The following is a 16,707-nucleotide window of genomic DNA, read 5'->3' on the forward strand; positions in this document are numbered from 1 at the left end:
TCTCTGTTTGAGTTCGGAGTACCGGTACTCTCGGGTTACGAATACAGATATTCAGAAGACACATGGAAATTAAGGCACATTACAGCCATAACTGACATACCGTAAGTGATTTTGCATTTGGGAGAGCAGTGTCAATCAGCAAGGCATAACAAACAGTCAGCAACACAAGGTTGTGACAAGGTTGTTATGGGTCATCAGAGAATGATCCATCATTGCTCATTGACCAGGAGACAGGAGACTGGCCTCATGTGTGTGTGTGTGTGTGTGTGTGTCTCTCTCTCTCTCTATATATATATATACATATATATACAGTATATACTGTATACGGTATATATAAAATTAAAATTATTTTTTTCATGTCATGACAAAATTGCCTACTGAGTAAACTAAGTTGGTGAGCTGAAATGGAAAAGACTAGCGTCACAGCAATACCAAGATACCATAGAAATGCGCTTACATTAACAATTTCCATTTACCGGTACATTGACAATGTGGTGTATTGCCACATCATCCCTTTCCTTTCAAAGTGACTATGTGGTCAAGCTTTGAACAATAATATTTGACCATGACATATACATGTGCCATTGCTTACATTCTTCCACTTTGTAAAATTTTGAGATGGAAAGAGTATTAATCATAGCATCAACACTGTGGCTTTGGATAAGACCCAAAAAGTCAGTCACACAATAAGTATTGAGAAAAAAGTCCAGTTTCCAGCCTCTGGATAAGAGGAACATTTCACTTTCAGCTGCAGTTGTCATCTACATGGAAAGAGCCAAAGAACTGCATGATTGGAATAATTCAAGTTTGGTTCTAGGACATGGTGCATCGCATGGGAGATGATCGTTGCTTTGATCAAATCTTTTCCTGAGGGATAAACTCTTGGGATGTTATGGAATAAAAGTACACCTGTCTTTATGGAAGAAGATCTTCGGCCAGGAAATTTGTCACATTGAGCCAGCGATGCATTTTCATTGTGTCATCAGGGAAAGATAAGAAGAAATAGAACAAAAATCTCTGGCTTGAATATTAAACCGAATGAACGTACCGGTATTTATGATTAAAATTATACAGCCAGAATAATAATAATGTCTACTGTTGTAGTCATAATTAACAGTGCTGAAGTCCAAAGAGTTTGTGGTTAGTCATGTGTTTGTATGTGTATCTTTTACATTCTTAACATTTTTCACACGAGAATCATTGCTTCATTATTGGCAGGAACTTTGATTAAAATACCACATGAATGCGATTTTGGAGGAGCTGTCGCCAGGATTGTGACCTCAAGGTGTAAAGGCAACCATAGATCTTAAACCAAAACAATTGACAACTGTGATTGCATTAAGACAAGTGAATGAGAATTCTTGATCATCACATTAAAAGGGAGTGGGAGGTCAAGTCATAATTATATTCCAGATGATTCAAGTGTTGTTTTAATTTTACAAATCTTGTCTGGCATTTTTAGACATAACTACTTAAACACAATAAAGACCTCAAATGCCAAGATTATTATGTACACAATGCTGAAATGATCACATGATCGATGACCAAGATGTGCCACTTGTTTGAAATGGATGGGTGATCTATGCCCGAACATACCGGTCCAGACTTTTTTTTTTCCACAAAAGGAATCACTTGGCAATGTTTTTTTGTTGTTGTTGTTTTTGGGGGGAATTGCATTCTAGACCCAAGGAATGTGAACATCTGCAAAAAAAAAAAAGACTGTATTAAAAACATATTTTAAATATAGTTTAGCACTCCCACACACTTCTAAACTATTTAAACCTATGAAAACACACTAAAATTATGGAAACACACTTTTGAACGGATTCCCTACCACCTTCGCTCACTCTCACCCATTTTTCTAAATGAGAGACAGTGTACTACTGTGCATGCTACAAGCTGTCAATTTATCACCCGCAGTTGAAATGTTCTGTAAAATCGATACATTCAACCAAACCATATCATTTTATCAAACAAAAGTCTGTTAGCTAACATATATAATGCGAAATGCTATAGATCGGTGAACAGGAATTAGCATAGATGTTAAAGTGAAAATAAGCCTACAAATATCTGCTTCATAAACACACATGTCGCAGAAATCAAGAGTGATGTTGTTTTATTCATCTCTCTTCATCATGATGCACAGTAGCTCCTCTTCAATGCAATAGACAGGGACAAGGTGGAGCACTAGAGTATTACATGCTTCTCTGGGCACACAATCGTGAAGTGGAATGAAATGCATTGAATATTTTATACTGTTTTTTTAGAACTAAAAAACTGAAAAGTGGGATGTGCAAAATTATTTGGCCCCTGTGGGTTAATACAATAAGGTCATATGGAGAGCATTTGTGAACAGCAGATTTCAGACCTTTCCACAGATTTTCAATTGGATTCAATTCTCGACTTTGACTTGGCCATTCTAACACCTAAAGTCTATATTCATATAGGTTTAGGATAGGATACAGTTTAAGATCATTGTCTTGTTGTAAGGTCAATCTCCATCGCAGGGTTTTCAGGCTCAAAACATGTCTTCTCACAAAACTGCCCTGTGTTTGGCTCCATCCATCATCCCATCAATTTGAACAATCTTTCCTGGCTCTGCTAAAGACAAGCTAGTCCTCCAGACCCTGATGCTGCCAACACCATGTTGGACAGTGGGGATGGTGTGTTCAGGGTGATGTGAAGTGTGACCAAACATAACGTTTTACATTCTGCCCAAGAAGTTCACTTATGGTTTCAACTGACCAGAGTACTTTCTTCCACATGTTTGGCGTGTCTCCCAGACATCAACCGCAACCTTCTATGGATATCTTCGAGAAAAGGCTTTCTTCCTGCCACTCTTTCATAAAGGCCAAATTTGGGCAGTGTGCAACTCATAGTTGTCCTATGGACAGATTTCCCCCACCTTAGTTGTAGATCGCTGCAGTTCATCCAGAACGATCATGGGCCTCTTGGCCGCATCTCTGATCAATGCTGTCCTTGTTTGGGCTGAAAGTTTAGAGGGACGACTGGGTCTCAGTAGGTTTGTAGTAGTCACATAATCTTTCCATGTCAATACCATGAACGGTGTTACCCAAGATGTTTAAAGCTTGTGAAATCTATTTCTATGCTAATCCCGCTTTGAACCGCCACAGTATCTGGGACCTGCCTGGTGTGTCCGTTGGTGTTCATGATGCTATTTGCGTTTTAAACAGACTTTTGAGATTATCAGAGAGCAGGTGCATTCATTGTGAGATTGATTACACACAGATGAACTCTTTCATCGTCATTTAAAGTGGATCATTCAGAATTCCTCAGTAAACTTCTGGAGCGAGTTGGCTGCACTGGCAGTAATGGGGCCAAATAATATTGCTCATCCCACTTTTCAGTTTGCTATTCCTGAAAACAAATGAAAATATCGTATTCATTCCACTTTATGATCGTGTCCCACTTGGTGTTGCTGCTTCACAAAAATATTCCAATTTTATATCTTTATATCTTTTTCTTTATATCTATGTTGGAAGTCTGAAATGTGGCACAACGTTCGTGTGTGTGTGATTGTTGATTTGAAAACCATCCAACAAAAGATGTTCAAAAAGAGCCCAGTGGAACAAAAGAAACCAGTGATAACATTGTTGGCTGCCTGGGGAAAAAACGACATAACTTTGACTGAAGATGGAACGAAAACACAACACAACAGATAACATCCAAGGAAACAGCGATGAAAGCCAAGTCGCAGCTTGCAAATTCATCAAGCGTTGGCATGACTGACCACAGTAACAGCAATGTTTCATTCTTTCTCCATTCGCACATGGACACAAGTGAGTACAGCTTTGCCTCTGACGTAATGGCATCACTATCTTGTGGCATGATGTAATTCAAGTATTCTTTGCCCTACTGGGATTCAAGACGCGTCTCATATTTCACCTTGAAACGCTTAACTGGGTTGAGCAGCCCTTCACCCAGACTTGGTCCAAGTTAAACACCTGGATCTACTTCCTATCCAGACAATCCCTTTCCGTCTCTTTTGGTGCTGTGCTCATTATCACCTAATTAGGATCTGATCAGTGAAACACACAACTGCTGTCCAGCACCAGAGGAGGAATGCAGTCCCAGACTGAAATAGTGGTGAAGAACTACTGATCAGTGGGCAGGGCAGATTGTTGGAAATTTGAGTGGACTGCATATATGTTTGTGTGTGTGTGTGTGTGTGTGTGTGTGTGTGTGTGTGTGTGTGTGTGTGTGTGTGTGTGTTTATGAGCAATCTCTTTGTGCCATGAGGAGGAGGGCCGGAGTACAGGCAGCAACAATGTGTTCAATATTAGAGAAGGGGAGGTTCTAAGCTCAATTTGTCTGCCTACTGAAACTCTGCTTTAAAGTTGTCATCAGTTAAGAGCACCAAGCAGGGAGAGGTAGAGAGAGGGAGAGAGAGAGAGAGAGAGGCACATCTGAGAGAGACAGCCTCTTAGAGCTCTGAGGCAGAAGTGATGGATTCAACTCACCACAAAGTCATCTAAAGTGCCAAAGGCAGCGCACTACCTGCCCTTTACTCAGGAGACGAGCTCAAGTTCGTATTGTCTCTGAAGACTATTTGCAACTTTTCCTCGCGACAGTCCGGAAGTCAACCTTCTGCTGGGCACATGCCAATCTTTTTTGATTTAAAAATAACCTTCAAAGTGCATTTACCTGTCCACTGCTGGAATGGACTGAGCTGACAGAGAGTGAGTAACCAGACGGGGTTAAAGACCAGGAGGACAATGCCATCTCACTTGGGATGACTTTCGATCAAGAGGAACTACAATTGGCTCAGCCACAAGAGCAAGACAGCTGAGGGAGTCTCATCAATACGCTTCGGTTATCTTGTAAGCTTGAAGTCATTTATTTTGTTTTGATGAATGAAGTTCCCAAAAAGTCTAAATGTGTTCGACTTTTCTTGTCACCTGCTTTGATAAACTGTGCAGGTATGAAACAAAGGAACAAGTTACTTGCCAACTGTAAGTGAAGTGAACTCAAAAGGCTGCGTTGTTAAGTCTCGTGTAATTTACTTGGGAACCAGAAAATTGCGATTTGATGATGTCAGACTTGTCACTTGGCTGACTTCGACTGATTTGGATGAGGGAGTTAATTCAGCGCAGGGGGATGATGGAGAGCAGGCGCGAAAGGCTAAGTGCCTCCTCACTATAAATGCGCTCTCCAAGTCAAACTAAATGATTAGAACGTCATGAGTGATGCTATGTCATCCATGTATATTGCCGTCGATCAAAATGTTTGAACGTTTCCATTCATTGTATTTTACATTTCATTGAAAATCTTATATTTAGCAGTGTGCAAATTCAGGATGTCCCCCTGGAGCTCAAGAGGATATGGAGGCAGGAGCTTGAATCCTGTCTTTGTTTCTGTTGCCAGGGTAGTGTTTGGATAATAGGGCTTTGAGGTAGAACTTAACAAAACAGTTCAGGAGACCCTGAACTCTCCCAAATTAACTCAAATGACCTCGGACAAAGTATGAATGAGCATCAAGAGATGTCCCATTACAACCGAGAATTGAACTGTGGAGGTTGATGAAGCTCATCATACTCCAAATATGTTTCAGGAAGATTTACAAGTAATGGGAAAAAGTGAGGTAACTGTTCAAGTCATAAAATGGTGATAATCACCTTAAACATGCCCAAGCCTTGGAAAGGGGAGGTAGGGTAGGGAGTGGGGGGGCTGAACAGCTACTAAGTGTCCTGCAGGAGACAGACATTACTCAGCAGAGTTGATCCCAGTTTGAAAATGCTGCACAGTAGTCCTGTAAAGTGAAGGCTTCACTTCAGCTACTGAAGAATAAGTGCTGCTGTGTGGTTGCGTCGAGGTCACAAAGAAAGTGGGACACAGGTAACAAAACGGCTGGGGCTGTATGTTGTGTCTAGGTGTGGCAGCACGGGCAAATGACAGAGAGGTCCTGCATCGCCAAGGTCTAAGTCTCTCTCCATGTGTGCATGGCCACTCACTCTAATGAGGTGACTAAGAATGTGAGGAATGCTATGCTCAAGCCGAAATGAGAGGGACGAGGGTGAGAGACATCAGCCAGTCAGGGAGAGGTTGCCCAGCTTCTAATTAATATGAGTATTACCAAATGGGTTGGAGTGCGGCACCGGTCAGAGGTACACTGACCTCACTGCTGCACTTTTCCTATTATGCTTGATTTCACATTGAGTGGAATTATCCAAGAGCAGCTGACAATCAAATTAGGAAAGGGAAGCTTTTCACTGCACTTTGATCATTCATCTTTCATTCCTTAGCTGTGCAGGCAGTCTACAGTTCAGCATATTGTGCTTCTCAACACCAGCTAATTATAACTACTAGTGTCCACTCAACAGCACCTTGTTAAACCGAATTGATTTTTGTACACTCATGTTCTGTGGGGCTTTTTTAACAACAGATACGGAGGATTAGGTTTTTCTGTTGTTCCCTCTTGCAGACTGGATGGATAAATAACAGGCCGTCTCAGACGAGGCAGATGACTCTCTCTGGTCCCCGGGAGACTGAGCGCAGCAAGAGTTGTCACTTTAAAAACAACTTTTAAAGGGAAAAGAAAAGCACACAGCGTGCACACTCATTGTACACGCATTTCCTTACAAACTGCAAATGTTTTTCACCTGAGCTTTGAAGTGAGACTGAAGAGCATGAGAATCCCAACTAACAACGACCGCTATGGGACGCCTACGCAGCAGGGGAAACTCAAACAGCATTTCACAGATCATGTTCCAGGGGGAGACACCAGTCAAATATAGTCGTGGGTGCATTGCAGAGGATAGGCTGCACTAACTGCCATTCTATTTAGATGCGGGCTTACTCTGAAGATTCTATTTAGACTGCATAGGACGTTGTGCTCCTTTACAAAATATCCTCCTGTTTGGATTTTTTAAAATACATTTTTTCTTTGTTTAAAAGACTTTCTAAAGACTCACTAATGACAGCATTTTCGTCATCACAATCTTCTCAGTCATATATGGCCCACCGTAAACATGTATGCTAGCTCTATCATGACATACAGCATATGCATTCATAACTGCAATATATAGTACTAAAAGTAAATATATCCATTTAGAAATGTAATAATAAGAACAAATAGGTGAAATAAAGAGAGGCAGTGACTGATTGCTGCAGAAAGAACATGGTGGTGGTGATCCTTGCTCTCATCTCAGTCAGCAGTACGAAAGACATTGCTGAATATATAGGAGTACATTTGCTCATGCTAAACTTGATTGTACTGTCACAACTACATCAACTAACCAAAAGCAAACAGAAAGGAGTGGTTAATGGAAAACAAAATTGGTCGATCTTAGTCAGCAGTGAAAACGACGTCATCTAATCTACAAGGTTTGAAAGAAGAAAAGCACCAGAGAGAGGAGGCTAAACAGAAACTGTCATGAGGCATACGGGAATTACACAGACTGAAACAGATCTTTTGTGATCTCACTGCCGATTGGAATCACACTCTTCCTTTTCTTCCCGTTTCCCTCAGGCTTGGTGAGTTGGAAAAGTCTCATGGATACCCCTTCAATGGTCCTACTGGGGCTCCTTCTTGTTTATGGGCTAGTCTGTCAGATTCAGGGGATCGTCTCAGATAGCCACAGCTTTACGGGAGCCCAAGAATTTGAGAGTAGTGACGATGGTCCGGAGAGAGAATTTCTATATGCAGGGAGGAGCAAACGCGCGCCTGTTGACCAGCCACAGGACAAATGCTCGTACACTTTTATCGTGCCACAGCAAAAAGTGACAGGGGCTATCTGTGTCAACTCCAAGGAGCCAGAGGCCACGCTGGAGAATCGGGTTCATAAGCAGGAGTTAGAGCTACTGAATGTGGAGCTGCAGAAACAGAAAAGGCAGATCGAGACTCTCCAGCAATTGGTAGAAGTGGACGGTGGCATTGTTAATGAAGTTAAACTTCTGAGGAAAGAAAGCCGAAACATGAATTCCAGAGTTACGCAATTGTACATGCAACTCCTTCATGAGATCATCAGGAAGAGAGACAATGCTCTCGAATTAGCTCAGGTGGAGAACAGAATACTTAACCAAACTTCAGATATGCAACAACTTACCAGTCGTTACAAAGACTTGGAGCACAAGTACCAGCACTTGGCCTCTTTGGCCACCAACCAGTCAACTCTTATTGCCCTGCTGGAGGAGCAGTGTCAGGGTCGACCTCCTCTCCGACCCGTCCCCGTGCCACAGCCACGGGCTCAGCCACCTCGACCATCACCACCTCTTAACAAGCCGTACCACCCACAAGTTCTTCCTCGGATCAACAAGCCACTCAGCAATGAGATACAGAGTGATCAGAAGTCTCTACCGCCTCCGACTATGCCTACCATCATACACAACCCTTCTTCCACTGACAAACCCTCTGGTAAGTCAAGCTGGATGTATAAAAGCTATCGTTTGGTGAGCCAACAAATTCCTCTTTTTCTTTCGAACAAACCTTTTAAAAAATGGAAATATGTGTCTTAATGTGTCCATTAAATTGACAAACAACGTGTGGGCCATGCTCCACTTTCTTCAGTGACTTTTAGTCGAACAGTGGCTCAGTACCGACGCTTACATGAATCGATTCCTCCAATATTTTGCGGGCTTGTTCTGTGTTTATCCTAAATTGTTTTCAATGAAGATGCTTTTGCCAGATTAATCAAATTGCATCCATCCATCCATTCATTCTCTTGACCGCATGTCCTCAATTACGCGCATATTCTCCCATGTGCTTGAATCGGGAAAGGAATGCTGCTGCCCACTTTCTTTAGCTGGGCAGCCTTCATGAAATGTACACATTCTGGGTGGAGCGACCTTGAAATGAGGACATTCCCTCACAAATCTGTCAGTATGCGCATTCTCCACTAGACTTTAGCATCTTTTGATTTCGGCGCTCTGGAGGGTCTACGAACCCCTCTCAAAGATAAAACCTAATAAATAACTTTGAAACTGCCACTGACAGTGAGTGATGACTGTCACAACGCAGGGTGGGTCGGGGAACAACTGCCCCATATAAGCTCAACATAATAACACAATTATTACCACAGAACAGAGGTGGGCATTCCGTCAGTCTGTCACTCTTTCCGTCAGTATTTCAGGCCGATCCATTTCGGGACCCAGCCTGTCCCTTGTCGGCGTCAGTCAATCAGCATCGAGAATGTAATTTCCACATCACACACAGGCGACGCACAAACAGACGTGCGGCCAAATAAAGGAAAATAAATAAACGAATAAAAACAACCGACACACATGTACAGCGTAGTGATTGGTGAAATAAAAACAATATTGGGGTCCATAGGACCGAAAGGTTTACAGCACTGTTTGATTTTTCATTTTTTCCTGTGTGTGACGGAGTACTGGTAAGTCCATTTGGCTGTCGCCAACAACTCGGACGGACTGGGCCTGAAATACGGATTGAAGCTCACTGATGGGTTCACCGAACTGACAATGCCCACCTCTGCCACAGATGATTTAACTCTCTGTAAACAAGAATCTCATCCATTAAGAGCTTTCTTTAGTGGATTTTGTTCAAATTGGATGGTCACTTGTTTAGATGTACTGCAGTACTGGGTTGTGCAATCTGGGAACAGCTGACAAAATTACACAGCTAACAAAATTACAGAGATAGGCATTTTTCATCTTAAAGCTGCACTGCAAAACAATCAAAGTTCAAAGAAGGCTGCCCTTTTCCGACTACGTTTTTACTACCGAACAAAATGATTTGAATAGAATTTTTTTGTTGGACCTAAATAAATAAATACATAAATAAAACTATGCCTGATTTTTCCATTCATTAATATATTGACACTTTTTAGAGGGGTCAGTTTTAAGTTATTTCCGATGCATTTGTTTTTTCCTCAACAGAACAAAATCTTATTTTGTCCCTGTGTGTAAATTTCTCAATAAGATGTTTCATTAAATTTTTATATTGGATACAATTCAATATTCAGTCTTCAAATGTTCCAAATTTTACCTTTCTGTCAAATGTTGATGGGTTTTTTTTTTTTTTTGCAAAGTCAGTTCCGAGCTCAAAATTAATCAATAACTAATTGACTATCAAATGAATTGACAACTATTTTGATAATGAAGTACTCATTTTGAGCTGTTTCTTGATTTAAAACTGTCCAGGTCGTCGTATTTCAGCGAGTCAACAGGAATTATTCTCTGATTGCTGACGTCTTTTGTGTTGAATTCAAATCAGACATTTGCAAACATCAGTTTTGACGTTGGAAAACGATGACCGAACCTTAACTGAAAGGTACAACATCAAAGCCTTTCGTGTGATATTGCTTATTTGTTGTTTAGATGTTTTATTTATTTCACCCTGGAGAACCCAGGAACCCTTTTCTTTGAATTCTACATTAAATGACTACTATATGTTCACTGAACACCAAAATATATGTTTTTTTCAAATATTTAATGCTTTAATCCTAATTTACGATTAGGGCCAAATTTGACCCTTTGGGATTTAAGGCATTTGAGTATCAGAATTTATAGGGGCCAAATTTGATCCCGTGGGTTCTCCAGGGTTAAACACGAAACAACCTTCCAAATACACACCAATAAATTAATGATTTGATTTTCTTCTCATCCTTGACGAAAGCTGATGGAATATCTTCGGTGTTGAATCAAAATAAGACATTTGCTTTTACTTTGGAAACAAATTCTTTTGCCCACTTTCCGACATGGGACTGACCATCACAGAATCATAACCAATTTATGGAATCATACCAATTTACTGAATCATAACCACTTTATGGAAGAAATTTGATCTGTTCTGGAAAAAAACAAACAAACAGCAGCCATAGTACGAATTACCTGTCCTTGACATGGAGTTGAACCTGAAACAAGTGATCACAAAAGTGATTCTTCGTCTCTCTCATACACACACACACACACACACACACACACACACACACACACACACACACACACACACACACACACACACACTCCACTACCACGATAAGGTGAAAACTCAAGTAGAAGATTCCTACTATAACAAGGTCAATTTGAAATACTTTTCAGTAGAGTTACAAAAAAAAATATCAAGCTTCAATAACTAGTGTGTTGAATTACACACTTATTCACCTGTAAATATATAGGTTCTTTCTTTATCATATTAAAAGGGGTCACATTGTGCTGTGCTAAAAGTAATCTTAGGTTTAATAACGGCAGAGGGAAAAGATATGAAAAAAACCCCACAGTTGATCGCACGTGTTGCTTCATGTTTTACGACTCTGTTTCACAAACAAACTATTCAGTAACAGACTCAGTTTTGGAAAGAAGCATGTTGAAGCTGTTTAGAGTGCTTCCGAAAAATCAATCATTTTTCTAACCTTGAAAATGTTTTTGTGATAGCACTGAGAGTGTCACAAAGAGCTGGGAGTAACAGAGAAATCCAGAACACAGCAATGGAAAAAAAAAAAAAAAAGCCAAGGCGTGAGATACCAGGAGGCAATGATGTCATTTGTTCCACTAGCACCAGGCACGAATCAAGTCATGTGTTCCCCCAAAGAACGGGATTTATCAAGTAGAAAAACTTGGAAGGATCATTTTTTTGCCTTGTAGCAGCCCTACAAACACATTCTTGTCAATGAATTACTGGCCTATGTGAGATAATGAATCAAGACATTATATGGCCAGTGTTCAGAGTATGAAAGTTGCAGTACAATTGTGACATCATCTTAGTAGGATTAATGCAGATAGAAGAGGGTGATTTATTGCCTCTTACATGGCATGTTGAATCGTCCTCCAAAATTTTAACGCATCCCACCCTGACTGTATATACGCCTCCTTATGACCCGTGATTTTTGCTGTCAATATTGTATTTAGGCACCTAATTTGTGGTGCCAGATGGTACACTGCCCAAGTGCTTCAACACTTTCACACTCAATTAGGGTAGTCCGTTTCACTATTAGTGTTTTCTCCACGCCAAACAACTTTGCAAATGAAGTGTATGGTAAGAAGAGTTGTTCCTTACAAAACAAACAAACAACAACAACTACATTATACAAACACACATATGCATATACATACATAAACATATATATACAGTATATATATAGTATATATATACACACACACACACACACACAGACACACACACACACACACGCATACTTTAATTCTGACAATATAAATGTGATATTTAAAAATGGAAATGTAATTTATTTATAATGGCTCAGTGGTAGAGTGAGTGGTTGTTTCCCAACCCAGAAGTTGGTGGTTCGATCCCCGACCATGTCAAAGTGTCCTTGAGCAAGATTCTCAACCCTCAGTTGCTCCCGATGTTGCGTTATCAGTAGGTGGATGAGGTAACAGTGTAGAGTGCTATACCCCAGGTAGAAAAGCGCTATATAAGTGAGAGCCCATTTACCATTACTTTGAATCCTATTTAGAACAAATGAATAGAATAAAAGTGTAAACATGAAAAAAAAAGTGAAGGAACAAAAGAGAATCTTCATATTAGGATGAATACAACATTGCTGCACTGTGAGGGAATACGAGGAGTGAAACATTTGCTGCTGCTTCATCATTCCACTGTCAGGGTTCCCTTTGCCCTCATGCCAGTGTTTCCTTTGGCTCCACAACCAGCAACTATGAGAGAAGCCAAAGTCAATTTTACTGTTAAAATGAGAAGCACGTTGTTGAGAGATGGGATTCCCTTTGTCAGAATCCAAAATCTATTTGTGGTTTTCTTCGGAGATGCTGTTCAAGTCGTTGACAGGGCTTTCTAGACAAATTATTACCTGCTTGACATCGTGCCATGTTTCTATCCAGGTCCATTTAGAGACTGCCTGCAGGCTCTGGAAGAAGGCCACACCATCAGCGGCATGTACTTGTTAAAACCAGAGAATGCCAACCGTCTGATGCAGGTGTGGTGTGACCAGAGACATGACCCAGGCGGCTGGACCGTCATCCAGAGGAGAGTGGACGGCTCTGTCAACTTTTTCAGGAACTGGGAGACATACAAGGTAGCACCACCTCACCTCAAAATAAATAAGCAGCGCAGCACAGTTACAAAAGCAAGTGGCGGCTTGTGTTGGACTGAAACGAACCAGATGTGAACAAATAATGAACAGACAATTATTTAACTCTTAGCAAAGTGCCTCATGTAGCGCTTGTGCAAACCATTGCAAAGCACATATGACTCATTGATCCCATCTACATCTGCTGGTCTTTAGGAATTTTCCTCACATTTCATCTCATAAAAAAAAAATCTAAATGTTACCATATTTGACCACTGGTTGTGTAAGTTTTCAAAACTTTGGAATTCCCTGAGAGGAAATCTATTTTGTTTAAGAACAGGCAAGATTTGTTTACCAGCAAATCACAAGGATCTAATTAAACAAAAGGAAGAAACAGACCTTTCCAAGACCAAATATTTTAACCTCCTGAGATCAGAAATTGCATTCATATGCGCATCAGAACGAGTGTTGTGTGATTCGAAGCATGTGCCGGGCAGGGTCCGGTGCAGAACAGTGAGCTTTACGACTGATGCTAGAGGAAAACATTAAGACACACTGGATTATGTGCCTTGCTTTGTTTTCGCTAACACAATAACCGCAAACACTTACTGAACTCCCCACACGATGACTCATATGCTCCATTTACAATGATGGTCATCTAAGGTAACAAATTCAGAGAAGAGCTCACTTCGTAATTAGCTTCAGAAAACAACCAATCCTGAAATATCACTTTGATAAATGGGATGTTTAAAGCTTCCAATGTGAGAATTTCATCATCACACTAATGTTTTTCTTCTACATTTCACAGCAAGGGTTTGGAAATATCGATGGGGAGTACTGGCTCGGTCTGGAAAATATTTACTGGCTGACGAATCAGGGAAACTACAAGCTGCTGGTAACTCTGGAGGACTGGTCTGGCAGGAAGGTGTTTGCCGAGTATGCCAGCTTCAGAGTGGAGCCTGAGGCTGACTTCTATAAGCTACGAGTGGGTCGCTACCATGGCAATGCCGGCGACTCCCTCACCTGGCACAATGGGAAACAATTCACAACACTGGACAGAGACCACGATGCATATACAGGTACAAAGGATTACTCAACTCATTTCCGATCATCTTTATTTCTATAGCGCTTTCACAACAAATAACGTACTCCGTTTCATGTTCGCAAATGTTTGTACTCTATGGACTGGGTTAATTCCCCACATTCTCTCCAGGTAATTGTGCTCACTACCAGAAGGGAGGCTGGTGGTACAACTCTTGTGCCCATTCCAATTTGAATGGCGTTTGGTACAGAGGAGGCCACTACCGGAGCCGTTACCAAGATGGAGTCTACTGGGCAGAGTTCAGAGGAGGAGCTTATTCACTTAAGAGAGTGATCATGATGATTCGTCCAAACGCAAACACGTTTCACTAGCTATTAAAAAAAAAAAAAAAAAAACAGGCTGCATTTCCATGCAGCAAAATGCCTAGTTTCAAAGATGAACAGCGGGTTTATTACCACCGTGCTATCCCATATTCATTGTATTGGCATTGGTACATTGCTCAGGTACATGATTGTAGTTCTTTTTATGTTCCCACCCATCTGAGAGAAATACTTTCAAGAAGACATGCCGCATTTACATCACGGTCACAGGAAGCTGAACATCAAAGCGATTTGCCTGCTTGTTCACTCGCACGCCATGAAAGTGACATACTGTAAAGACTCTGGTGGCCATGATGTGGTTTATCCCTTGAATGTTAACCATGGTATGACAGAAAATACAAGTTGATCCATCCAAATAGAAGTTTTCTTTACCACTTGTCCTCATTAGAGTCGTGTGTGTGAGCTGAAGCCCAGCCCAGCTCGCTGGGATCATGAGGCTAGGTACATTCTTGGCTGGCTGTTGGTTAATCGCAGAGCACATATAGATCAAGAGCCAATGACTTTGTCACATATTGAGGATTCAGGCTTCAATTCGTCTGACATGCATGTCCTTGGTATGTGAGTGGAAGCTGGAGAAAAGCACCCGGAGAAAACCCACGCAATCATCTCCCAAGGGAGCCTGACCGGAAAACCCAGGAGGTCCAGACTGCGAGACAGATGTGGTCATCACAACACCACAAGTTAAATGTGATTTAAAAATGACATTGAAAAGGGAAGCACTTCCGTTTAGTAGATTTGAGACGTTTTATTTTCTACATACATTATATCCAGTTGTACTATGCAGTATCAGACACAGGAAATGTATCCCATGACTATTTTTTTTAAAACTTCATTCGAAATAGCAGCGTATAATTCATCAGTGCAGTGAGATTATTTTCTCCATAGAGTTGGTGCATCTCCCAAAGTCAAAACATGGTGTAAAAATATTACAATTTTCATGTTTCCTAATGTTTGACTTTTGATACCCAGAATGTTGTTTACTTTTTAATTTTAATTCTTCAACTGCTTGAACAGTTTTCCACCAGTTTGTGCGTATGAATCAAGCATTGTATTTACTGTATAAATCGAGATGTTTGTTAATGTTAATTGAAACAGATGTGTGTTTGTACATAAGATATTTGTAATATAATGCCGTAAATCCATTTATGGAATGAAAAAAAAAAAGTAATAAAATCTGTACAGATAACCCACCTCCTTATTTCATTAAAAAACAGCCTAGACAATAGAGTGAATAATTTGAGGAAACTGGCGTGAATTCCACCCTGCTCATCGTTTCGAGGCGTCTTGATTTTGTGGACGTGGCCTGGGCTAAAGGAAAGATTTATGCGGAGGAAAAAGTTGATGAGTCTTCTGTGAGATGGACACTCATCACAGTATCACATTCTCCCAGGACTGACTGTGAGTACACTGACTCTAAGTGCTCCCACTCAACGATCATTGTTTGACGACATCACATTTTTCGGTGTACTTTTGATGACCGCCTCATATCGCTGGTTCAGTAATTATCCTTTGAAGGGCGATGAGGCTGAGTCTTACTCATTACTTTACAGCTGTATCATAAAATCTGAAATAAGTATAGTGGCCAGAGTTCGTATGCAAATAAATCAATACATGGGAAACACTCATTGAGTTATTTCTTTTATTTACAGGCCTGTGAGCTAACCTTAATTTATAGTAGTTTGTGGCTTTTAAAGATGCTATACTTGGAAAGTAAAACTGTTTCTGATAAAGCCTAATTACCACAGTAAAGCATAACAAACATTTTATATTACAGAAGTAATTGCATCTTCACGATAAACATACCGGTACTTGATAAGATAATCATTAGCAAAACGAGTACGTTTTGAGAATTCCTGTCAAAACCAAACGGAGCTCCGCAGTATAGATTTAGCAGACTAGAAAAATGAGTAATGAAATGTGACAGGCTTGGCCCGTTCAAGTAATGCATCTAGCAGACGTGTTCACTGTCAGCAAAACCGTCCTTCACTTGACCAAAAGTGTCAATGAGTTTTCCAAAGACAGCTGGAAAATGAACCCATGACTTCACAGTATTGGACAAACCCCATCATGTCATACTTGGATGCCCAACGCGAGGGTTTCCGAGTGAAAACAAATTGAGGATGAATTCCTGTGACAGACAATTTGAGTTTTCTTAAGAGGCCAGTTACCAAGAGAGCAAAAGTGACATTCACTGTTTAAGATCATTTCTCCGTATAAAACCTAACACAGGCTCGACAAAGGGTTAGTGGATGTTCCAATTCCGCTGTCGTAACATTTTACCGAGAAGCACTCCACTGCTTGCTGGAAGTGACAAAAAAAAAAA

At 40.7% G+C, this 16,707-nt stretch overlaps 1 protein-coding gene across 1 annotated transcript; it reads left to right on the forward strand.

Annotated features, from left to right (window-relative positions):
- Positions 1–4,390: 4,390 nt before the first annotated feature.
- On the forward strand, positions 4,391–15,570 carry angptl2b (angiopoietin-like 2b). Its single transcript, XM_086112389.1, has 5 exons — positions 4,391–4,841; positions 7,490–8,374; positions 12,775–12,968; positions 13,771–14,041; positions 14,176–15,570. Exons 2-5 carry the CDS (start codon positions 7,513–7,515, stop codon positions 14,373–14,375), a joined length of 1,527 nt encoding a protein of 508 aa, XP_085968515.1. The 5' UTR covers positions 4,391–4,841; positions 7,490–7,512; the 3' UTR covers positions 14,376–15,570.
- Positions 15,571–16,707: the final 1,137 nt, after the last annotated feature.

The sequence above is a fragment of the Hippocampus guttulatus genome, chromosome 5 (assembly GCF_054856545.1).
Source record: "Hippocampus guttulatus isolate MCC_2025c chromosome 5, RoL_Hgut_1.0, whole genome shotgun sequence".
NCBI lineage: Eukaryota > Metazoa > Chordata > Actinopteri > Syngnathiformes > Syngnathidae > Hippocampus > Hippocampus guttulatus.